General features: G+C 41.5%; 1 protein-coding gene across 4 annotated transcripts in view; it reads left to right on the top strand.

Annotated features, from left to right (window-relative positions):
• The window catches only part of SLC28A3 (solute carrier family 28 member 3), a 70,272-nt gene extending 47,474 nt beyond the window's left edge, over positions 1-22,798 (top strand). For 2 of the 4 annotated variants that reach the window (XM_047700697.1, XM_047700699.1), the window contains 8 exons: positions 329-459; positions 1,832-2,000; positions 2,410-2,607; positions 6,793-6,874; positions 7,600-7,698; positions 7,940-8,060; positions 9,142-9,297; positions 10,267-11,415. In XM_047700697.1, the coding sequence (XP_047556653.1) occupies positions 329-459; positions 1,832-2,000; positions 2,410-2,607; positions 6,793-6,874; positions 7,600-7,698; positions 7,940-8,060; positions 9,142-9,268 (927 nt within the window). In that variant the 3' untranslated portion in view covers positions 9,269-9,297; positions 10,267-11,415. Of the gene's footprint in view, positions 1-328; positions 460-1,831; positions 2,001-2,409; positions 2,608-6,792; positions 6,875-7,599; positions 7,699-7,939; positions 8,061-9,141; positions 9,298-10,202; positions 11,416-22,784 lie in introns of those variants that run through there. The other 2 variants (XR_007122371.1, XM_047700698.1) reach the window with 2 other exon arrangements.
• Positions 22,799-25,758: the final 2,960 nt, after the last annotated feature.

Here is a 25,758-nt window from a genome sequence, read left to right as displayed (position 1 = left end):
TATTTAAACATTCAGAAGGTCCACAGAGAGGTAGAGGAATCTGGAAGTTCTCGCACAGGATTAATTCTCTTCTGAAATAATTAGATTTTGGTTTTGAGCTTCTCACCCAAAGATGTGGTCAATTAACACCAATTCCTCCCTCCTCCCTCTGACTCTCAAGGTGATGCCGACTTGGCTCACTGAGTGCTTCCAAGCCTCCAAAGAAACACTTTCCTGGCATAGGGCTCAATTCTACCTTTCTCTTCCCCTGTAGGGCTTTTGGGCTGTTCATCCTGAACTCGACAGAAAAGCTAAACCTCAGTTGACCTTCTTTCTCCTGAAATTGCAGGTTTCACCCTCCCACCTGTTAACTGCCTCAGTCATGTCTGCACCCGCATCATTGGCTGTGGCTAAACTCTTTTGGCCTGAGACAGAAACACCTAAAATAACCCTCAAGAACGCCATGAAAATGGAAAGTGGGTAAGTGGGACATCTAATTCATACCAGCTGGGGAGTCGGCTGAGGCGGGACGGGGCGGTGGGCGGGGAGGAATCCAGATTCAAAGCACAGCAAAACGTTGATAATTGGAGAGCAGAGTGAATCATGGTATTAAGGTAAATTTAATTTCTCAGTGACTTTTAGACTTCACGAGACTTCCAAAGAAAATCCCTTTTTAATACTTGAAAATCTTCCTAAATACTTGAATGTCAGTGCACTTCCTGAACAGTTCAATGTAGATGCTTCATGTAAAATATAGTGTAGTGTTTATTGAGCCCTGATTCACGACCATTGGAGAGCCATGGGACAACCATTTCTGGAAGTTTCTTATATAAGAGGGAGAATGAAGGTGTGATATAGGTATCTTTAACCCCTCATCAATTCCTTTTCTTTTGCCCTGTGCAAAAAAAAAAGAGAAAAAGGGGTGAAAAAGATGAAGGGGTTTAGGATAGTCAAAAGAATCTAGTTCAGTAACAGAATCCATCAACGAGCATGTTGCTGAGTTTTATCCCTTGTTTGTATGTAGCTACAGTCAGTGAAAAGCAAGTTGTCGAAGAATACACGTATGGGATATGTGTGCTTCCACTTACAAAGTTAAGCAAATGTGCAAACCTACACAACGTATTATTTAGGCACACCCTCATATAGGAAAAATTAAAAGAAAGGGAACGATAAGCAACTTCTAGGGAGACAGATACCTCTGAGATTGAAGAAAAGAGAATAAGATTAGGGAAGGGGAAGTGCTCAAAGGTAATGGTGACATTCCACTTCTTCAATGAGGTGATAGATATTCAGGCCTCCTTTGAATTACTAGGGCTTATACCATGAATATTTTATAAATATTTTCTGGTAGCTACCTTAATATAATTTTTAAAACCTATAATATTTTTTTAAAGATTTTATTTATTTATTTGACAGACAGCGATCACAAGTAGGCAGAGAGGCAAGCAGAGAGAGAAGGGGAAGCAGGCTCCCTGCTGAGCAGAGAGCCCGATGCGGGTCTTGATCCCACCACCCTGAGATCATGACCTGAGCCAAAGGCAGAGGCTTAACTCACTGAGCCAACCAGCTGCCCCAAAACCTATAATATTTGTATCATTTCCCAAATTTTTCATTATAAATCCCCCCTAATTAACAGAGTAGTAGAATGGTTAGACACCCATTTGCCATCACCTACACTCACCAATTATAAATGGCATCATGATTTGATGGAATTTAGGTATTTTGACTGAGGCAGGAGGCTGACAGTTTCTGTTTCTAACCAAATGAGCTCTGATTATGATGATTCTACACCTGTGATGTCCATTCACTGACAACACCTTGATAATTCTGAAATTGCTGTTTTTTGATAAAGCGATTCAAGGAACCTCCTAGAAGCCGCAACACAGGGAGCATCTTCATCCATCTCCCTGGTGGCAAACATAGCTGTGAACCTGATTGCCTTCCTGTCCCTGTTGTCTTTTGTGAATGCGGCCCTGTCCTGGTTGGGAAACATGTTTGACTACCCTCAACTGAGTTTTGAGGTATTATGCTATCCTGTCTCTCCTCCATTTTGTTTCTGCCTATCTTTGTTAAAAAAAAAAAAAAAAAAAGTAGATTTGTGAATTGCCTTTCCTAACCACCTGTATGTAGTATACACTTACATAATGCACACACCTCTCATGTATCTTCCCACCACTGCCCTTACCCCCTCCATGTCCTATCAACCTTCAGGAGAGAATGACTCACCTCATGCCAGGTATCCAGGTTCTCTCAAATGACTCGGATGCCAGCTTGACTCCTAATGGGTGGAGATGGGAAAGGCGATGTGAAGGGAGTTCTATGCTTCAAGGAGACACAGAGGGGTTGGGAAAAATCTTGTCACAACAGTAAGGCAGAAAAACCAGAAGCAAATCACCACTCTAATAAAGTATCTATTTTTGGGTTTTGTAGATAATATGCTCCTACATCTTCATGCCCTTTTCCTTCATGATGGGAATAGACTGGCAAGACAGCTTTATGGTTGCCAAACTCATAGGCTATAAGACATTTTTCAATGAATTTGTGGCTTATGAGCACCTCTCAGAATTGATCCGTTTAAGAAAGGAGGCCGGACCCAAATTTGTAGATGGCGTGCAGCAATATATGTCGGTGAGTAAACACATTGATTTCAGAACACACTTCTTTATCACATACATACATTCATCAAATAGTCACAGGTGCTTCTGTGTAGCAGGCTAGGCACTTGGGGATACGTCAGAGAACAAAACAGAACAAAAATCCCTGATCTCAGGGAACCATAGTGAATGAACATAGCACCTCCTAATTTTCCATTATGTTGAATTAATCCACATGCCTGTGTCTGTGTAAGTGTCAACACAGCTAATCCTTCCTACTGTGATCATTGACTCTTGAGAACCGTAGATCCAAACCTGGAGTCCTAGGAGCTGGGGCTGGAATCAATCAGTCAACAAATATTTGCTACATGCCTTCTATGTACAATACACATATGCACGGAGGTCACAGCATTGAACAAGAGATGAGGCCTCTGCCCTCATGGGCTCATTTTCTAATAATCTTGAAGTTCTCTTCCTTCCAGTTTTAGAAATTCTGTGGACTCTGAGAAACTGTCCAAAGGTAAGATAGTGCCTGGACATCCTAAAGAAATAGGGAAACACAACTGCTCCTCTCCAAGTGGGTGAGGAAAGAGAAGAGCTTGGCTTATGGTCTGAACTTTCTGGACAAGCATCCTATAACTAACTAGCACTTCAGGTCAGTGGGCTCCAAGGAGATGCCCATGTCTGCTTGGCCTTGAATGGGATAAGAGAATTCAGGTGAAGCCATGACTTAGGTCATATTTAACAGCCAAGTCTCCAGCTTTTCCCTTCGTGAAAAACAGAATGGTCACACACATGGAAACTCTTAAGGAAATGGGGAATATTTCGGACTACCACCATTACTCATTGAAACAAGCCATTTGTAATGAATGTTCTGGGCATGTATTTGGCTTTAAAAGGAAAGGGGAGGAAAATCACACTGCCCAACGTTCTGGGATTGCCTACCACTGAACACCACGATCATCTCTCCCAGTACCCTAAAGACCAAACTTGCAAATTCACTCCTATGTATTCTACAAATACAACAGCAGACTCCAAGAGTGTTCTGATTCGTGTTTATGGTCAGAGGCATTTGACCCATACATCTGATAACAGTGGCTCTGTAGATCTTCTGTTTCTCAAATGTTTATTCCTCAACTGGCCATGCAGTGGAGCTTGGCCGAATGTCTTCATTGTTTAGATGCCACCACAAACCAGTCTGCTTCCCTGCCAAAAGTAAACAATGGGCTAAATTAAGTGAATTGCTTTCCATCTCCAAGTGCCAGTTGCCAGGAGAAAGGAGTTTTTTAATGAGCAAAGCAAGCTCACGATCCTGGGGGTACCAACCAGGTTTGTGAACAGTCATTATGAGAATAGAGACAGAAGAGGAGGGCCGACTTGGGTTGGGTGAACCCAGTGAGAGGCAGACCCACAGAGGACATTTGGAGACAGGAGCCCAAGGGTTTCTGCTACTGTTGAGTCATAATGGCAAAAGCATTTTGTTTTTCCTAATTTCTTATTTCCAGTCGACAAAATGGGGATGAGTCCCTGCAATTTTTCTTTACCCACCAACAAGCGGTGGGAGTGTTGTAGCATCTCCCGGAAAAGGGACCACTGACCGAAGCATAAGATCTGTGTCTATGAAGCAAAACCCAGTGTTGTCCAGGTCAGACTATGTATGGAGCACATTGCCCACAGAATGAGCTCTTTGCTACTCCATCATCTTTTCTTTCTTAGCATAAAAATAATACTTTGCATGCTTGTTTGTTTACACTCAATGTATACATATCATGGTCCAGAATTCAAAAGGTACAAAAAGGCAAGAGGGAAAAGTAAGCCTTCCTCCTTATTTCTCTGCCACTCAGCTCTTCTCCCTGTATCAGAGTGTGCTCTTAACTTTGCTCTATGCACGTAATAACATATCTTGGATTCCTTTCTCCCTCGGTATCTGTGAAAGCGTATTCTCTAGTATGAACACACCATTGTGTATTTTAACCAGTCTCTTGTTGATGGACACTGTTACCAATTTCCTGCCATTGGAAGCAGTGCTGCGAAGACTGTCCTTGAACACACAGCATCTTTGCTCAGGAGCTAGGAGAGCTATATGATATATTATTCATTTCCCAGTGTGGTGGAGCTGTTCTCATCATGTAATCTTGCACATGTATGGGAAAAGGCAAAGTAGCATCATTTCACCTCCTTTTCCTCTTATTATAAAGCCCTACATGGCCACATCTGTGTATCCCCTTCCCACAGATCCCCAGAAATAGGAAAGAGGAATCTCAAGTGCTCTGTGCCATCTCCCTCCCCACGGTCTCTTATTAAGCCTGCCTGTTTTTAAAGCCAATTGAACTAAATGAAAAGCACTAGAGAGCGGTGGGAATGAGGATGAGCTTTTCCAGAAATAGCGGATTGCTCAAATACATGATTTTTTTTTCCTGCCTGCTATATGCACGCTGATTGAAAATATCAACAAAGGCATTCTGAGAAAACCATGAAAGAGAAGAGAGGCCTTATAATCAACAAAAAAATTTATGTGGCCACTTGAGTCTCGAATGTGAGCTTTTAAAAAATCCAGTTAGTTGGGGGATAAAAAGGCACTACTAATTTTGAATGTCCTATTTTCCTGGTTTGTTCTTTAAACCAAATCAGAGATTTTTCAGGGTTTTAGAAAAGAAAATTATTGCCTCAATTGTGTGGGCACCTTTGCCAGATTGGGTGAGTTTCTGGTGAACAACAAAGTCCACTGAAACTTTTGAGTGTCCTGTAGTCAGCTCCTCAACCTGAGAAAGAATTATCTGGGCCAAGCAACACCAAGAGGCCATCAGAGTAGAGCTGGAGGGCCATGCTCTTGCTTCTACAAATTCATCTCCCATCTTCCTACTGCCCATGACCATTCTCCCACCTAATACTCCTAAGGTATGGTTAGATCTGAAGACCAAAGAAAGGCAAACAAAACAAAGCCAGAATGAAAGGGACTCTATTTATGATACCTAAGAGTTTCCTTTTTACTAATATAATTATTTTTCACTGAAGTATAATTTACATACGAAAAAGGCCCTTTTTTGGTTGTATATACAAGTTGTGACAAATGTGTCACCTGTGTAACCTCATCCTCCGTGATTACATAGAACTTTTCTATCACACCTAGGAAATTTCTCTCATGGCCAGTTGTAGTCAATAATACCCCTACCCACCCCATCACTCCCAGGCAGCCTGATCTTTCGTTCACTATAGATTACTTTTGCTTGTAAAATTTCAGGCAAATGGACTCACTTAGCATTCACATTGTTGCATGCATTTTCCTTCTAACTGCTGAGTAGTATTCTATTTTATGGATAGCCATAATTTGTTTATCCATTTGTCTGTCTCAGGACATTTGGGTTGTTTCTAGCTTGAAGGTATTATGAGTATAGCTGCCATAAATACTCAAGTACAGTCTTGTTATGGACATATGCTTTTATTTCTCCTGGGAAAATTCCAAAGAGTGTTATTGCTGGGTGAGACTGGCTGTGTCTATTAACTTGATAAGAAACTACCAAGTATGTTTGTACTTTGTACAGACTGTGTCGCTTTATATTCCCACCAACAACATACGAGAATTCCCGTTGTTCCACATCTTTGTCAACACTTGGTATTGCCCTTTTTTTAGCCATTTTCATGGATGTGTAGTGGTACGTTATTGTTCTGATTTGCATTTCCCTGGTAAATGAATGATGTTGAATACCTTCTCATGTGCTTGTGGCCATTTAAATGTCTTTTGTGAAATCTCTTTAGCCATTTTTTATTGGATGTTTGTCTTATTATCAAATTATAACAGCTCTTTATACATCTTAGATAAGTCCTTCATCCAACAAATGTAATGTGAGTAGCTTCTGGGACCAATCTGATATCCTCAGTGGGCTAGCACTGTGCCTGGCACATGATAGCAAGTGGCCATGAATGTTAGGAGTCATCACTGGGCAGAAAGTAGCATCTGTAGAGACTAAGACTAGTGGTCCCAACTCCTTTGTAGAGTCTCCAAATCCGCACAGCCCCTTTCCCTCTCTCCAAATTCAAGGGAAGATGGAAAAAGAGAGTGGGGGGTGGTCTAGGAAACAACAGGTGTTTGACACCATGCACTGCACATTCACTTGTCCATATCGATTCCATAGTCAGAAAAGGAAGCCTGGTTAGGATGTCAGACTTACTAAGCTGAGTGGCACCATGTATACTTCTGTGTGTTTGTGCTTATTTACAGATTCGTTCGGAGACAATTGCCACCTATGCTCTCTGTGGCTTTGCTAATTTTGGTTCCCTAGGAATAGTGATCGGTGGACTCAGTAAGTGAAAAAAATATTCTTCAACAACGTACGTGACATAAACATACTTTCGATCTCCATCTTTCTCTGTAACATTATTGGCGTCCAGGGGGGAAAAGGTCCTGTGACAGTAGTAAATGCTTTGAAGTCTTTTTTTTTTTTATTCCTGCTCTACAATATAGTTTTCTTATGTAACCCCAACTAACGTCAGGAAGAATTTATTCAAATGTACCAGTGCTTCTCTACCCAGGGATGACGCATAGACTTCGCTGTGCATGCCAGTTCCAGTGGACTTAAAAAGGCCACCTGGAGAAGGATTCTGAGGCCAAGGGCAAGCAGGGAAATGCTGTGATTAGTTAGTGATGTCAGCCATAGGCACAGAAGTAGCTGGTGATGACAAGCTGGAGATGTTTGCGTCCCACCTTGAGATCCATCTGCCTTGCCGTGCCCTCCAGACACGGTGGTGAAACTTAGAATAAAATGGAGAACTTGCTTCTTCTGTAGAAAAGGGAAGCTTCTGGACCTTCTGCTGTGGACATATTTCCTCCCTTCTTCCTCCCACCAGAGAACTCTGGATGTGGAGCTCATCATGAAGCCCCTGAATCTTGACTTTCCCAGTGAATTTGGAAAAAAAAAGAAAGTCTCTCACCTGAGACGCCCAGCCCCAGAACAGTTCTCAGAGGTGGGGAATTTGGAATTCCCAATCAATAACCTCAACATTAATCTCCTACTTCCGTGTCTCCTAGCATCCATGGCTCCTTCCAGAAAACACGATATCGCTGCAGGGGCAATGAGAGCGCTGATCGCGGGGACCGTCGCCTGCTTCATGACAGCCTGCATTGCAGGTACTGCAGGCTGTCCCTTGTGTCCTGTGTCCCGGAGCCCACAGAGCAGCAGCTTTCAGGGGTCTGTGCCCCCCACCCTGCAGAGGCATCATCAGCCACTGCGGGGAGCTGAGAGGCAGAGATGCTGTGTATATTGTAAAGTGAAACGTGCAGAGCACAGTGAAGAAGCTAAGAACCAGGAGGAGGGCTTGGTGATGTTGTTGGTTATTAAAGCGGAGGGCACTCCTCTATTCACTTCCAGGGATACTCTCCAGCACCCCCGTAGACCTCGACTGCTATCACCTTTTAGAGAATGCCTTCAACTCCAGTCCACCTGCAAACACAACCGATGTGGTAACTTGTTGTCGAACTCTATTGAACAGGTATTGGATTCTTGAGTCTGACTTCTTCATAGCCATTATTAATAAACAAATTAGGCATACAGACCCCATCCACTTATTTTTATAACTTTATAACTCTGCGTTCAATAATAAGAGCTTGTGGGGCGCGTGGGCGGCTCAGTCGGTTGGGCCTCTGGCTCTTGACTTTGGCTCAGGTCATGATCTCAGGGTCATGAGATTGACTCCCCGCATCAGGTTCCCTGTTCTGCAGGGAGTCTCCTTGTCCCTCTGCCTCTGCCCTCCCCCCACTCACACTCACACACTCTCCCTCTCTCAAAAACATAAATCTTTTAAAAAGAGAAAAAGAAGAACTTGTGCAATGGTTCTAAACCACCTTTCATCTTGACCTCTCTTAGCTGAGACTAGGAAGTATGATACTAACTAGCAAGTGCTACACAAGCATTTCTTATGCCCCCAGCTTTGTGATAGGCCTTTGGTGTGAATTAGCTCATTTAAACCCCAAAGCCTCCATAGAAGTTAAGAACTATTGCTCTTTTTGGTGTTCAATAAAATCAGGTCTTGAGAAGGCTATCCCACTTTCCCAAGCAGAATGAATGCAAGCACAATCAAGATAGAAAATTTACGTCTTTCTGTCCAAAGTCTATGCCCTTAACTCGTGCCCAATAATTAATTAGTTGGTACCACCTCCCTTTTAAGGGCACCAAGCCATGCAGGCTATCCCGACAACATGGTAATAGTGATAGTGAGGCTCCAGTGTATGAGGGGCCACCAGGGGCCCATGACCCATACTGGCGCCTCCCACCCTGTACGCTTTCTATCTGCAAAACCAATCCCCTTACCCCATCCGCCCTTTTTAATGTGCTAGTGCTTTATGAGGATTGATTCTTGGTTTATTCTGGAAGAAAGGGGGGTAGTCCTTGAGGCCAGACAGAATTTGAGAGTCAAAACTAATTCTCTGGGGCCTCTGTCCTTAACCCACCCTAACCTGAAAATGGGGAGGAAATCAGCTTCCCATTCTATGCTATTTTTAATGTGTCTTCTGCCCATCTACCGTTTCTGTCTTCAGAGGCTCAACTAACTGTTTTATCGTACTTTCCACCAGCACTATTGTCAACGGCCCTGGTGACATCATCCCAGGAGGAAACCACAGCTTGTCTTCTTTAAGGGGCTGCTGCACATTGTTGGCTCCACCAATGCTGAACTGCACTTGGATCCCTGATGCACTTTGAGTTCACCTACTCCTCCAATGGAACTCTAGGTACAGATGCTGAATTTCCTGCTTTGGGGTGGAAAAAAAAAAACAAAACACTATTCTTCACAGATGGCTATTTCCATCATGGAGTCAGCTTTAACTGGAAAGAGAAAAATGGGAGTGAATCTTTCAGATCTCTAGCATCGTCCTCCTCTCTTTCCATCCCTTCCTCAAACCCGTCCCCACTGAGAACTACTGTGATATCTCAAGATGGGCTATTGCCTCCAGTCCCAAAGATGTTTTCTGACCCTACAATTTTACAACATGTTACCAGAATGCAGGTATCAATGATGGCTCACAACAGTGGGGCTACGGCTCAGCCACACTCAGAGTGACTCACTTCCAGAACATCTCAGGAGAGGTCAGTGCATTCACCCTGGCTGACCTGAAGTAGCCAGGAATCTCACAAGGAGAAGGATCAGTCATTTATTACCCATTCATGGCCTGCCCTGAGGAAGTCCTACAGAAATCAGGAGTCTTTTAGGAGAGCATTTAGATCATTCTAAAACCAAGTTTGAAATCCTGTATGCTTAGAGAGTTATACCAGTCAGCTGACCCTAAATTTTGTTGCAATAAGAAATAAGCCAAAAACCTTGGTGACTTACAAGTTTATTTTTTCCTTGCACCTTATGCTTACTGAGGGTCAATTCTGGCTGTATTTCATGTTGTCTCTACTTCCAGGACCCAGGCTAAAGCAGCAGCCACTATGGGGGGGTGGGGATGCTCTTAAAACTTCTGTTAGGGAAGACCTTTCACTTCTACTACATTCCATTACCCAAAGCTAATCATATAATAAGCATGATATCAATGGCTATGGATGAATTATCATGTCTGAGGGAAGGATAGTGAGTATTTTGAAGAAACAACATGATAAAGTACATGGATACATGATATTCATTTCTCCCTTCAAGGAGTCAACCTATTCTATCACAGAAAGCCTACTCATGCAGGATTTGTTTCTCTTCCAGCTGACAGGACTGGAAAATGGCACTACCTTTTGGTCAAAAAGTCACTTAAAGACCATCTGAGGAAGAAAAATAAGTCCTGGTTGAGATCCAAAACATTCCACCGATACTTCCATTGACCAGGAAAGCATCAGCATCAAAGCTGCTTAGTAGGAATCAGAGAAGAACCTTCCTTAATGGGTTCTGAGATATAACATGTGTCAAAAGAAAATTCTGGAGACAATGGCAGGGTACTCTTTAATGAAATGCTCATCACCAATTCTCTTAATAGCCCCAAGACCACATTGTGTGAGAAAACACAAACACCAATGACTGAGTCAAAAGGTGATTCACAAGAAAGAAAAAAAAATGTGAAAAAGTTTTGGAATACCTTAGGTAACTTATTTTAGTTATGTTTTCTTTCTTGTTCATGCACAGTTTTTTGAAATGTATATGTAAATAGCTGGTGTGTGTGTGTGTGTGTGTGTGTGGCAGCAGAGGAAAAGAATGAAGTTAAATGCCCAAAGGATGCTTTTTCTCTAAAGTACAATATACTAGGATATTTCTATTGATCATTTGTATCAAATTTTCTTGGAATTCATGTGCCCTTCCAATGTTTAGATTTTATTTTAGGAAAGTATATTTACATGTCTTTTCTCTATGTTCTTTGTGTCAACCTTCAGAAAAGCCTGTGACAATAGCATGCCATGGTGCTGGTTATTCATATGTTGGTTTTTGTTGGTCTGCCAGGGCTATTCTCTTTTTCTCTTTTTAATTCTTTACATCTATTTTATTTTATACTTGAGTCTCTCTAAGAGGATTTCTGTGCTATTTCTAATGTGCTTCTGTAACCAACTCATTTTCAAATTCTGTCTGTTGCAATTACTGTTCTTTGGAAGTTTGTAGCTCTTCTCTGAGCTCTTTCATTTCAAGGAAAACTTAATAATTACTGTCCTGTTTTTAAGTTTCCTTCTTTTTTCAACTGCAGAAAGTAATATCCATTTCTAGTAAAAAGTCACACACACACACACACACACACACACACACACACCTTTCTTCAAACATATATAAGAGCATGGAGGATTTATTGCTTCTACAGAACTAGAATGAATCGACTTAAACATCATGTACAACTTCTTTTCACTTGGCAACATACCTTGGACATTTCTACCAAGTCATAATATATGCTGGGAGAGGGAGGGAGTTAAACATTGTATATTCTACTCGCTTCCCTCCCTTCCCTGGCCCTGGCCCACCACATACAGGTAACCCAGGTTAAATAATCTGACATATAGCTTTCTGTACTTTTTTCTTTTCATGCTCAGGTCATGTTTTATAAACATATGCTATTGAGGATTGGTATGGTTGTTTTATCATTCTGGGATATTCTGGGACTACTCACATTTCTCTGCAGTCTGTTTTCCTTCTATAACAATTCTTCATGATATTCAAGTCCACTGGCAAAGCTGTGTTTTTCAAAGGCTTCATAATAGTCTATGACATATTATGTGTATGTATTATCCATTCCTCTAAGGATAAGCACCCACTTTTTGGGGTTTTGCTTTGGTTTTGGCTACTTTGAATAATACCCACTTACTTCACACCCTGGTGGCTTTATTCTATAGCAGTGCTATCTGATGGAAATATAATGCAAGTCACATGTGATTTAAAAATTTCTAGTTACCACTTCAAAAACTTAAAAAGAAACTCGTAAAATTAATTTTAATAATATTATTTCACCCATTATAACCATATTATCATTTCAACAAATTATTTTATATTCTTTTTTACTGAACTAAGCCTTTAAAATCTAGTACATATTTTATACTTAGAGCATATCTTAAGATACATTTTCATTGGCAATACTTGATCTGTATTTAGATTTCATAAAAGTTACAGTTGCAAAGTAAATTCACGTGCCCAAATTATTCCAAACACACTAAAAAGCTTTCCAAAAACTGAAATGAGTATCGGTTTTTTAAATTAAAATTTTAGTTCCTCAGTTGCACATAGGAAATAGTTCCATAATTCAATTATTAGTAGCTACCGATTCAGACAGTGCAATTCTATAAGGTGGTTTCCTAGGTGAACTGACGTGAGTGTGTGTATATTTGGTATTAATATACATTGTCTTAATTTTTACCTGTTTTGTGATATAATCTTTCTAATGTGTTTTATTCCTCTACCTCTGTGTGTATATGTGGTATTTCTTTTCAAATGCAACGTGTTCATATAAATCCCATGCTGATTTCTTTTTTAATATTTTCTATCCTTGAGCTGAGGAGGGCATGTTATTCTTGAACCGTATGAGAAAGAATAGTAAGGGTGCGGACCGGACGAATGAGGTGATCACTTTGGGCCTCTTGTGTCCAGAAACCTTGCCAAGCCCCTGTGAATGATGAATGGCTCTGGGCTGGCTGAAAGTTTCCCTCCTCCCAGTGAAACTACTCAGTGGAGTTTTGGGTACATGGTGACATCTCCCTTCTTCTTCAGCAAACATAAAACCTGGGGGGCTGTTTGTTCCCCTCAGTTTATCCTACACCCACCTACCCATGGTTTTCTGAGGTGGCAAAGATGGGGTGTCTGTGTGCTTCCTATATGTTTGTTTAATCGTGGTCTGAGGTCACTCGGTGCTGACAGCATGTTGATCTATGCACCCTGACCTTGTTTCAAGTCAAGGCTGTGACATCGCTTTTGAAGAATTCTGCGCTCTGCCTACACTGCCCAAGAAATCTGAAATGTTTGTCTTCACACCAGTACAGTTTCCACTAGTCCGAAAGACCTTTTTTAAACACAGTATTATGGGTCCAGATATGAATATTTCCCATTTTTAATCAAGATGAAAGTTTGCTTTGCTGCTTCTTATTCTCTCTGTTGTTTTCTGCTGGCTTATAAAAGGAGAGGGGGCCAGAAATGGCATTTCTGTTGCCAATCCAGAAGCTATGGTTATAATCAAATTCTCTGACCCTGCAGAGGCCTTACAGTCTCAGCAAAGAATACACTGTAGTCCTGGGGTATGGAAAATTTACTTCGATTTTTTTTTTCCATTGGTAAAATCGGCACACCCAAGCACTTAGATCTGAGTGGGATCTCTATAACTACACAGATTACCAACATGCATTCATTTTGCAAGTGCTCCCAAATAATTGCTTTAATAGTTCTGTAGCTTAATTAGGCCGGTAGGACACTGTGAGGAGCTTAAGGTGTGCATTCGCCTAGTGAAGCTGACTTCCAATTACAGAACAATTCCCAAACCAGGCACGCTTGTAAAGAAGGTATTGAAGCACACCGTGTGCCAGGAAGGATTAAACTACCCTCCATGTACTGGAGGCAGGGACGGGGGAGGCAATCATTCACATTTTAAACAGGCAGGAACACAGGACTTAAGAAAGAAATGTCTGGTCCAGGTGCACCATACGGTGCTAATGAGCCATACAGTCCTGAGAAAAGCTACTTTTTACAACCTGTTACTTAATTTTAAAAATTGCTTTAAGGTCAAGCAGGAAGGAAAGTATACAGGTACCCATTCTTTTTCTGGATCTAAAGGCAGCATACGCTTATTGCAATTATGTTTTCTTGTCTATCACAAAGGCCACACGATTGACCTCTGGATGTAGAGTGAGTCGTTTCAACCCAGGTCCTTCGTGGAATACTTGGCATTTTCATTTCAAGGGACTCTAGAAAGTAGACAATAAATCTGCATCAAGCCAGCCCCTCTTACCCATTAAGCCTTTTACAAAGTGGAAGGACACATTTCTGAGAGGCAGGGAAATAGCCTGGAATCATGTAACAGAGAAAAGCATTTAAATGACAACCTTGAAACGTAGTCCTATGGCAAATGACAACCAACCAGTTTGCCATGAGACACTGGGATTAGGGAAAAATTGATGTCTTGGACCCTGTGTTAACATGCAGAATCAGCCCTCCATCTTCCATGTGCTGGGCATGCTTCCAGTCATTTCACAAAATGAGAGAATTGTAGAATCCTAGGTCATTCAGAAATGCTTCCATCTCCTCCAGCCATCCCCTACCCCAGTCACATAGAGCCACCAAACCCATAGATTACTATGGCTGTAAGTAGAGTTGGGAACAGTGTTGCCTGGTCTACTCTAGAATCCCTTCAACTGCAAAGTATCTACCTCATTCCATAACTGTTTGCCCTTACGTCTGTCTGACCACTAGACTACTAATTCCTATGTATTTCTAGTACCTAGCACCTGGCATCTAGTACGCATTCAGGAAATAGTTGTTCATTCCATGAATAAATGAACATTGCAAAATGGCTCACCTTCACATAAGCAATAACAGTTCATTGGATCAACTTTCTACAGTCTCATCGAAAAATGCATGCTCCTAATAAAAATTGCAAGTGATATCCCAGTATATAACTGAGATATTGGAAATCTTCCTCCCATCTCTCTCTATGCCCCATAGTCAGCCACAGTGTGCACTTTGGTGTTTTCTTTTTATATAACAAACTACAGTGAGTTATAACAAACCAAACTGAATGAGTTTTCTTTCAAGCCAGACGCCTGAATCACTTTCACATTCCATTTCTTGACAACATGGGGTACATGGTTTTGCCTGTCTTGTAACACTGTGTTGTACAATGATAGGAAACCAAGTTCAGGAGACTGGCCTTCTGAATATTCTGCAAGGCTAAGCTGCAATTTAGTAGTGTGTTCTGTGTTGAAGCTAAATGGAACCATTAAAAGCATCCTAATGTGCAACATAAATAAATGTATTTTAAGTAACCAGATTCTTTCTGCTTAACTGAGCAATTGTTCTGCTATTCTGGAAAAGCTCTTAGAGAAAATGAAAAACAACAACCCAGTTGCTCCTTCTGATGAGGATGGGAGTACGTTTCAGCAGCTACGAGTCCAGCCCTGGAGATGAGCTGCCAGGGTTCAAACCCTGGCCCTAGACTCTACTTCCATTACCTTAGAAATTTATATAACTCTCTATGCCTCATTTTCCCCATCTGTAAAGTGCAAATAAACCTATCTCCTCCCCCATATTTTTATAAGAATTAAATGAGTTTGATCATGTAAAGCACTTAACACCTCCCTTGGGGCACCTGGGTGGCTCAGTCGGTTAAGCAACCGACTCGACTTCAGCTCAGGTCATGATCTCAGGGTTGTGAGATTGAGCCCAGCATCAGGCTCTGCACTCAGTGGGGAGTCTGCTTGAAATTATCTCTCTCCCTCTCCCTCTGCACCCCACTACTCACACACACGCTCTCTCTAAAATAAATAAATCTTATGTGGTCCATATACACTATGGAGTATTATGCCTCCATCAGAAAGGATGAATACCCAACTTTTGTAGCAACATGGACAGGACTGGAAGAGATTATGCTGAGTGAAATAAGTCAAGCAGAGGAGTCAATTATCATATGGTTTCACTTATTTGTGGAGCATAACAAATAGCATGGAGGACATGGGGAGTTAGGAGAAGGGAGTTGGGGGAAATTGGAAGGGGAGGTGAACAATGAGAGACTATGGACTCTGAAAAACAATCTGAAGGGTTTGAAGAGGTCGGGGGTGGGAGGTTGGAGGAACCAGGTGGTGGGTATTAGAGAGGGCATGGACTGCATGGAGCACTGGGTGTGGTACAAAAACAATGATTACTGTTATGCTGAAAATAAATTTTAAAAAAGATTTTTTAAAAATTAAATAAATAAATAAATAAAATATTTAAGAAATGTTAAAAAAAAAAACACTTTAAAGTTTGAAAGTACTGTAGGAAAGCCCAATGAACATGCAAGGTGAACTCTGATCATACCATAACAGATTTTTGGCTCCAACAGCTTGCAAGGTACAGAAGCAACCATTAGCTGAAATTTTTGTTACTTGGGAGCTGTACTAAATTTAATCCCACTGATGGGAAAGGCCGGCCAGTTCTTAAAAGCACTTGTGCAAAACAAAGACTCTAATTATTAGAATTCACCCATCAGAATCCAACCTGATCTCTCTGAGAAGGACATCATCAACAGTTAAGAATTATTTGCTCCCTTTGACCATCCGTTCATCAGTCTGGCCTTGGAAACAGGTTATTCAGAAAGCGAGGGTTTCTGTGTCTCCTTAAACCAAGCAGAAGGAAACAGTATGTTCTTGAGGACTCGGGAGAGGTCCTCTTGTGGCAATCTGACTTGACTGTTGTTTCCATAGCAACGGACTCCAGCGTTCTCAAACAAGCCCCACCTGCTCCCGGGAAGCTGCAGCTGGACGCTCAAGAAAGTTCTTTCTCAAAAGCTACTGAAGTATTCAGAAAGAATTCAATCAAATTCCACCTGAAATTGGCAGGGAGCTGGTCTTCTAGATGACCTGAAAATTAATTTCTTAAACGTTTTCTCCTCATTCTGAGTAGGAATACCAGGAATATGCTTGGAGGAAGTTTCAATCAGGTTAGAAATTTTCACAAGGGTCTCTGCTCAGGGGCACTGAGCAGCCCAGACACTGTCCAGCCAGCAATAGCGAGGAACAGGGCAGAGATCCAGATAGCTCACACATGGGCCGGGAAGGACAAAGCAGAGATTCCGGCTCCAGAGGCGGGTTCCTCTATCAGCCACTGCAGCTAATTGGAAAAGGCACTCACAGGCATTTCTGCCTCTATCCCGTCTCATAATAGCTTTCATCAGAGGCTTTATTGCAAAAGTAGTCAATTGTATTTGTTTTAGAAAAATAGTCGTAATCTTAAGAAAAAATAAAACCTTCACCCATATCACAAAAACATAACAAATGCTAATAATCTATGGTTATAGCCATGCAGGGTCTATGTGTATAATACTTTTAAAATGAGATCACTATTGTGATTTATTTTGAGGCCAGATTTTCCCCCCTTAATATATGCTGAACACTTTTGCATGTTGTTAAATATTCTTATATCTCATCATTTTTAAGTAGCTGCAGAGCATCCATTATATGACCGTACCATAATTTAATCTGTCTCCTATGACTGGCCACAGTGGATGTTCCCCATTTTTCATTAGTAACACATTTGCAATAAACATTCTTGTAGTCAACTCTTGGCACAAATTCACAATGACTGCTTTGTAAGACATTCAAAAATGCTACAGACACATAGAGATTTATGTCCCAACAGAAAGCTTTCTGTCTTATGCCAAGCCTCAAGGCAAAGTCAAATGATCAATCTTTGAATGGACTATATATTTCCATTACAAAGCTAGACTACATATAATCAAAATTCCAGGTTCTGCTAGCCATCGAGAAGGTAGCTGAAACATGAAATCAAGCCTGGGCTTGTCAAGATGTCATACACTAATCACTGGTAACCACTTTGTAAAAGCCCTAGGTAAGTCACATACAACATTATCTTTTTTTTTTTTAAGATTTTATTTATTTATTTGAGAGAAAGAACACACGAGCAGGGTGAGGGGCAGAGGGAGAAGAGACTCCCCGCTGAGCAGGAAGCCCAATGTGGGGCTTGACCCTGGGATTCCAGGATATGACCTGAGCCGAAGGCAGACACTTAACGGCTGAGCCATCCAGGTGCCCCATATCTTTATCTAATTAAAGACAAATTTTCTATTCCCAAATTTGGAACTGAAAGTCATTTCTCTATTTCTTCAGTGAGCTTTTATAATGCCAACACGGACTAACGGGATATGAATAAACTGAAAGTGAGCATGAATGCTACCTCCCAACAATCCTTAGCCCGCACACCACCCCGACCCCAGGAGGAAAGAAGTCCTAGTCTACAAAGAGTCAAAACGTATGGTTCCCACTAGTACAACTGGATATGGGCATGCTGATGGCGAAGGGGAGCGGTGAGCCCTGTAGAGGTCCCTGAGGTCCTGGATCTGGTCACCTGGTTAGGGGAGAACCAACAATTTCCCCAGCAAAAGCAGCATCCAGAATTGTGTGTTCTATCTCCTCCAGCTGCCCAGGAGACCAGCCATGGATCCTTCTTTGCTAGGAGAGGGGAAGGTGTCAGAATCATGTACTCATGATTCACAAATGGTAGAATATTATGCATATCGTTCTGTACCTGGCTCATTTTCACTTAAAAATGTATCCTAGGGCTCTTTCTAAATCACTACCTACAGATTTTATTCTTTTGTGCATATCCTATGGATTTACTACTATTTATTTAGTAGTCTTCTATTTATGTTGTATCCCATATTTTACAAGAAAAAAGAAAGCTGCAGTAAATAGCATCTACATGGGTCACTTTACACATCTGTGAGTATAACTGCAGGAGAAATCTCTAGAAATGGCATTGCTGAAACTTAGGGCATATACATTTAAAATTTTGAAAGATACTGACAGAATGCCCTCCATGGAGATTAGATTGATTGATATTCTCATCAGCCAAACACAATGTAGTATTTTATTAAACTTTTGGATTTTTGCACAATGCAAAGAAAATGGCATCTCGGTGCTGTTTCAATTTACATTGCTTCTGTTAAATGAGGCTGAGTACCTTTCTGAGGGTTTAAGAGCCATTTGCATTTCTTCTATAAATAATGTCCTCCTATCCTTCATCCATCTCTCTGTTTGGGAGATTTTCTTCTCCTCAGACATTTGTAGGTGTTCTTTATCTATTAGGGAGCATAACCTCTTGTCTGTGATATGAATGGTCTGTGATATCTCCCCAATACTGTCATTTGTATTTTTACTTTTTTGGTACTTTTTGCCAAGCAAAACCATGTCCCAACATTTCTTATTGAATGCTGGCCATTTATATTTTCCCCATATATTTGAGTTGCCACTTCAATCACATAACAAAACTCCATTTTTTGAGGTATATGTGGACTTTCTGTTCAGTTCCATTGGTCTATCTACTCCAGCGGGGATCAACTGTTTGAATTTGAGGGCGATCAAAGTATGCTACCCCAAAAGAAGTCACTTTAGTATAAGGACTATTTTGAGCTGAAAGCAATTAGCTCTCCATCCTCCCCCTTGCTTTTTTTTTTTTTTTTTTTTTTTTTTTTAGATTTTTTATTTATTTGTCAGAGAGAGGGAGAGAGAGCAAGCACAGGCGGACAGAATGGCAGGCAGAGGCAGAGGGAGAAGCAGGCTCCCCGCCAAGCAAGGAGCCCGATGTGGGACTCGATCCCAGGACGCTGGGATCATGACCTGAGCCGAAGGCAGCTGCTTAACCAACTGAGCCACCCAGGCGTCCCTCCCCCTTGCTTTCTAAAAGCAGGGCATTAACTACCATTTGTAAAGGTGTCTCTTTGTCCTAATCCATAAGACGAGCACAACTCAATCACTGAAGATGGTTTTCATCAGTGAGGAAGGCAACAACTTGAGTCCGTGTAACAAATCTTCCTGAAGAATTCTTTCCCTCCATTAGTTCCCCCATATATTTACTTTCCACAACTTACTGCCCCCAGAAGCACAATTTACTGCCAATTTCCTTCCCACAATGTACTCCCTTCCTTTGTCTATTTACAGCACAATTGGTGACTCTGTTAAAATGGTACCACCCCAGGTCAAACCATTTCTTTGGGTTTTCATGTCTTTCTTTTGAGTCCCCCAGCAGCGGAAAGAATAAACTGTTTATCTTGTTAATCTAAGTTTAATTCATGGGCTCCAACTACAGAACCTAAGAGGGTAAAGGAAAAGATGTTTCCCTCCCCTACAATCTCTAAAGTGGAGATTATATTACCTACGCCCAGAGCACTAGCCTTAAGATTTAAATGAATGTAGAATGTTTGGCCCATAGCAAAACTCAATGAATTTCAGTAATGATGATGAAGGGAAGAAAAATATTGCCTCCTTCACTCTTGTGCAAAGAAAGGTAGATACCCAGAGAGTTTGCTTATTACAGTAGTTCAAAGATTAGCTTTTCCATTATACTTCGAACTATAGACTCCTTTACACTGGAAAATGGTATTATCAATGACCTTGATGGTAGGTTTGAGATGATACTAGTGAATTTTTCACTAACCCAGTTTAAAGGGAATCTCAAGGGCAGTTACTGCCCCCTGAAACTGGCCTGCCAAGGCACAATGTCAGGTAAGACCGGATTTGATTTTTAGTTCAGCCACTTATCTCTGAGACTTCATTTCCCTATCTTAAAAGAGGGATAATTTTACCTCCTTCTCATTCTGACAAATAATGAGATAGTCATATAAGAAAAGTGGCTAGCGCTGTGCTTGTCATTATATTCAATAAACGGTAGTTCTTTCTGTTGTTACCATCATGTTCTTGTTATAATCATTAAAGATGATGGCTTTGGGTGAATCGGGACAAATGAAAAGAGTAGAATAACACCAGAACTGGAATAAAATAAAGGAGGAAATAATAATCATGATATTAAAATCAAAGTTATTCCAAAAAATAAGATGTGTTGACTGAGGGAAAGTTTGCTGTATGTTTGAAAAAAAATTTCATACTAAAATGGTGGGAAAAACCCAAGGCTGCCATCCCTCTCTCCTTCTAATCAGAATTTTACCATAACCCCCACAAACACTCAAAGGCAAAGGTGATCAATTCTCCTTGTGTCTGGATTTTTCACATAAAGTGAAGAACTTGTATGTAATTCCCCTCCTGGCCTAAATTTCAAGCTGTCTTTATGACTGTGTTTTTGTTCCCTTCCCCTAAGATTCATACTTCTTATTTCCTTGCTGGCCCAACTGACAGCTCCAATTTACACACATCTGCTCCCAAGAGCTCATGCCCCCAAATCCCTCCTCCCCCCGACACACACCCTATTTCTCTCAGGTCCCCAACTCCCAGAATCCAAACAGCTTTGCACCCAGGAAACTGCAGAGGGGGAGAAGTCAGGGCCTGGGAGCAACACCCTGTTTCCAGCGCACCTGGAATGCCAAAATCAACTGCAGCTTCCTCCTGGTGCTGTGACAGAGGTGACCCTCTGGAGTCGCAAGCCCAGAAACTGACGGACACAGGTCAGTGTGTACTGGTTGCCATGGTGAGGAGCTACTTAAGGGTGCTTTCTCCAAGCCCTTTGGAGCCTGGCCCATTAGGTGCCCAAGAGCTACAAGCAAGTACTAAAGGCCCCTCATCGAATCATTAACATTTTAGGCAGGAATTCTATTGTGTTCCATGGGTCTGAGGGTCCAGCTTCACAAAAGAGATGGGGGAAGGGAGGAGGGAGGGGGGAGGAGAACGGCTGGTCCCTTTAGAAATCTAGAAAATTAAGTATGTAAAGCAAACTCTGCTTTTCTTTAATGACTTGTTCTTTTTCAAAGGAAAGTTGAATCGACTCCATTTAGAAAAATTGAACTTCAGACACTCAGCATCCTCTAGCCCAGTATTTGTCCAAACGCTGTCCCCGAGCTACAAGCTACCGGCTCAGAATCTCTGGGGGTGGGTCCCGGATATCTGCAGTTTTAACAATGTCCCTCAAGTCCTATGCACACTCAAGTCGGAAAGATGCTGCTGTCATGGAGCTCTGTAACTTCAGCGTCGCCTGGCAAGATGACAAGTGCAGTGAGCAGCACCCAAGATTTTTTCTCTATTCTGAATCCTTTCATCACGTTCTTCATCCCTACTGCACCCCAAGAGCCGCGCTGTTTGAAAGATATTTGTCTGCCAAAGGAATTGCTTGTAACTGCATGTCATGATGCTCCCCTCTTTTACCAAAGATTTATAAAATTCCCAACCTGATGGGCAGAGAGAAGCACATTAAGCTATTGCATTGATAAAAATTAAAAATTCAACTAGAGGGTATTATGCTTAGCGAAATAAGTCAATCGGAGAAAGACAACTATCATATGATCTCCCTGATATGAGGAAGTGGAGATGCAACATGGGGGGTTAAGGGGGTAGGAAAAGAATAAATGAAACAAGATGGGATCGGGAGGGAGACAAACCATAAGAGACTCTTAATCTCACAAAATAAACTGAGGGTTGCTGTGGGGAGGGGGACCGGGGGAGGGTGGTAGGGTTATGGACATTGGGGAGGGTATGTGCTATGGTGAGTGCTGTGAAGTGTGTAAACCTGGCGATTCACAGACCTGTACCCCTGGGGATAAAAGTACATTATATGTTTATAAAAAATTAAAAAATTAATAAATAAATTTAAAAAACTAAAAATTCACTTCATATCAAAGAAAACTGATCTTCTTTTACAGCCTCAGTGCAGGTGAATGTCTACTGCTCGTTAGGCTTTCAGAGACAAAAAGAATACCCTGAGCTCGCCAGTGCTACCCCTGCAGACACTTAGTCATCTGAGCATCTCAAAGTGGGATCCACAGAAACGGTTAAGGAACTCCATTGCATCTAGGAGCCCATTCTGAGATTCTGAGACATGTCAAACAGAAACAATAACAAGATTGACCTGCCTTCTAAGGAAGGTAAGCTTATTTATTCCTTCATTTACTTATAACTGCCCCTCCCCCAGAATGGAGACCATTTTAAGTGATTCACAAAGATCCAGTAAGTAATCTAAATTGCAAACAGATCCACCTGCCATGGCCTACTACTTGTTTCCCAAATGGCTCATCGCCCTTTCCTCATTTTTAGCTACAAGACATGGCTAACGACATTTCCCAGCTGTCCTTACAGCTCGGTGAAGTCATGTGCTAGGGCCTGGTCAATGGGACCTAAATGAAAGGTGTGTGTGTGTGTAACTTCCAGGAAGTATCCTTAAAAGGGAGGATTGGTTGTGTCCCTTTTCTTCTTCCTGCTGCCTGGATGCAGACATGATGGTGAGTGCTGGGGCAGCCATTTTGTGCCATAAGATGGAAGCTGTGTGTTGAGGATGACAGAGAAACACATTAGAATTCTGGGTTCCTGATCATAGAGCTGCCATTCCAAAATTGGACCACCAACTCAGAGTTTTACCAAAGAGAAAATGAAGCTTCTATCTTGGTTATGTCACTGGTATTTTGGGTTTTCCATTCCTCAGAGCCAAACCTAATTTTTACTTCTAATATAAATGAAGGTAGGGGTGGGGGATAGAAACGTACTAAGAGTCAGAAATAAACTTAACCAAAAAATATGTACCGTAGAGTCTTTATATTTGCTATGAATGAGTTGCAAATTTAGCTTCAGGCTTAGAGTGGTTAATGTAACAGTAAGATTTTTAAGGACACAATTCTCAGTGTCATAAGGTTTCTTTTTTTAATTGTCCAGGAGAAACACAACTGTTCCTGATGTTGTGAACAAATTAATTCATCCTAATATCTTCATAAAGAGGACATTCATCATGTAATATAATTAACAACACTGTAACAACTTCCTTATGGGAGAAACAATGTGTTTCATGATATTCTTCAATACAGGCTGGGAGAATCAAAGTGTAGATAATTTGAAATCACCCTGTGTACAGGCTTATAGATCACTAGATTGAATGCTCCCTTTCCCATTCCCCACAAACACTAGCTAGGTAGGACTTAAAGAAGTAACACGTGGTATGATAAGAAGGGGCTTTAAAAGGCCAAGTTCTTATACACTTCACCCAGATCCAAGCTGTCTACCACCAGCACCAGCACCAATAAGAAATGGGCAGAACTGATATGTCCTCCTTTTCACATACCCTATTCAGCTTTATTTTGGGGTTATTTTCTCCTTCAACACATCCTTAAAGTTATATAAATTAAAATTTTACAGGCTACGTAAAACCTATTAAAAACTCTGTGTGTGTGTGTGTGTGTGTGTGTGTGTGTGTGTGTGTGTGCTGGGGGAGGAATTCAACCTGTGTTTTTTCTATTTCTAGTCCCTGTAGATCTCTGAATATACAATGCAGGTAGATAGTAAAATCAGCTATATAGGGTACTCATCTACCCATAAAACACAGGGACCAAAAATGTAGATATTTAACTTGTGGGTCATGTGTCCCAACTGTGAACACAAAGTGGTAAATGTCAGCAATTTCTATCTCCTAGAGCAAACCCAAGTGGTTCCCAGCAAGCCATCCCTTTGCCAGGGGCAGCAAGACAGGCAGCCCTGATGCCATGGGGATCTATTTTCAAAATTTCTGATGGATCCTCATGCCTGCTCTATTTTTTCTTAAGATTTTATTTACTTATTTGACAGACAGAGATCACAAGTAGGCAGAGAGTCAGGCAGAGAGAGGAGGAAGCAGGTTCCCCGCTAAGCAGAGAGCCCGATGTGTGGCTCGATCCCAGGACCCTGAGATCATGACCTGAGCCGAAGGCAGAGGCTTTAACCCACTGAGCCACCCAGGCGCCCTTCATGCCTGCTCTATTGATTTGACAGCCTTCTAAGCAGGATCCCGCCCCCCAAAGACTTGCTCATCAAATGTGGGTCTCTTTCTGGATTTATCCTGTTGGAGGAATGATTTGTGAGAGCTGTGTGTGGACAATGAGTGGTAAGTAGGTGCTAAACCAGATGGTTAAGGACTTTGCATCCAGTGGGGTCCCTTTATATTTTACAGCTAGGTTTTGCTCGTATGTGCTCCCGACAGCCCAACATTGACTTTAAGAAGAGTGTGTTGCTTTTTGTTTGGTGGCGTTTTACTCAGAGCATTACTTATTTTCGTGCTACACATACTGCATTTCCATTGGGAAAGCAGACTGAGAAGGGTCTATGGGCAGGATATGTAGTCATTCCAAGGAACTCAAGTCCCACCAACACAGAACACAAAACGAAGTCCTCTGTATCCTTTAGCGAGAATAACTGCCCCTTTTATTCCTTCCTTTATTTTAAATTAACTGTCCAATTCACCTAGCAACAGGCCAAAACCTCAAAACTTGATCACATAGGTCTAGCTTCCCCAATGGTGCAAAGCCAGCCTTTTCATTTATATGCTGAATTTACAAATAAATTCATTTCCCACAAATAGAATCTCTAATTAGGATCAGCTTCATCTGAAACCATGAAGCAAATGAGAAAACGAGAGGATTAGGGAACAGTATTAATAGCTACTGCAAGGAACTCCTTAATCCATGTGCCTATTTCTCTCCAAGAAGTCACTCTTCTCTTCCATTTAGGAAATAGACAGTCTTTGCCTGCAGTTAGCAATAATCTCAACAGCATGCATCATAAGAGTAATAGTGATAACTTTTTAGAATGTCAACCAACATCCGGAGAGATCTTTTTTCATTGCAAAAATGCATTCATTTGCATCATCATCTCTCTTGATCTCACATCTGCTTTGTGTGCAGGAAAGGAGGTGTTTTAATTCATTTCACAGACACTAAGGAGGGGTTCATAGTGGGGAAATGTGTTACTTATGTTTGGGGTTCAGTTCTACCTTGTGTCACCTGAGTGACCTTGGACAAGTTACTTAGTGTCTCTGAATTTCTATAAAGCTATAAAAGGAGGATAAAAATAGTATCTACCCCAGAGAGCTGTTGTGATATGCAGTAACAGACACTAACAGACAAGTGGCAAGCTCCAATAAAATGCTGTAGCTCTTAGTTAAGGACAGAGGAGTGGGGGGGCGGGGGACGGTGTCTGCCCAGAGGTAAACAGTTTGATCTGCAGAACCAGGAAGAACCTGGCCACTCAACTCCAGATCTGGGACTTGCCTGATGCCCAAATCGATTTAGGTCCAGAACCAAGACGTTTCCAACACAAACTTTTCTCCATTTCTGCCATCCCATCAGCTACATGAGCACTTT

This window comes from Lutra lutra, chromosome 13, assembly GCF_902655055.1.
Source record: "Lutra lutra chromosome 13, mLutLut1.2, whole genome shotgun sequence".
Taxonomy (NCBI): Eukaryota; Metazoa; Chordata; class Mammalia; order Carnivora; family Mustelidae; genus Lutra; species Lutra lutra.
The sequence above is the reverse complement of the archived record's forward strand: the minus strand, read 5'-3'. Positions and strand labels throughout refer to the sequence as shown.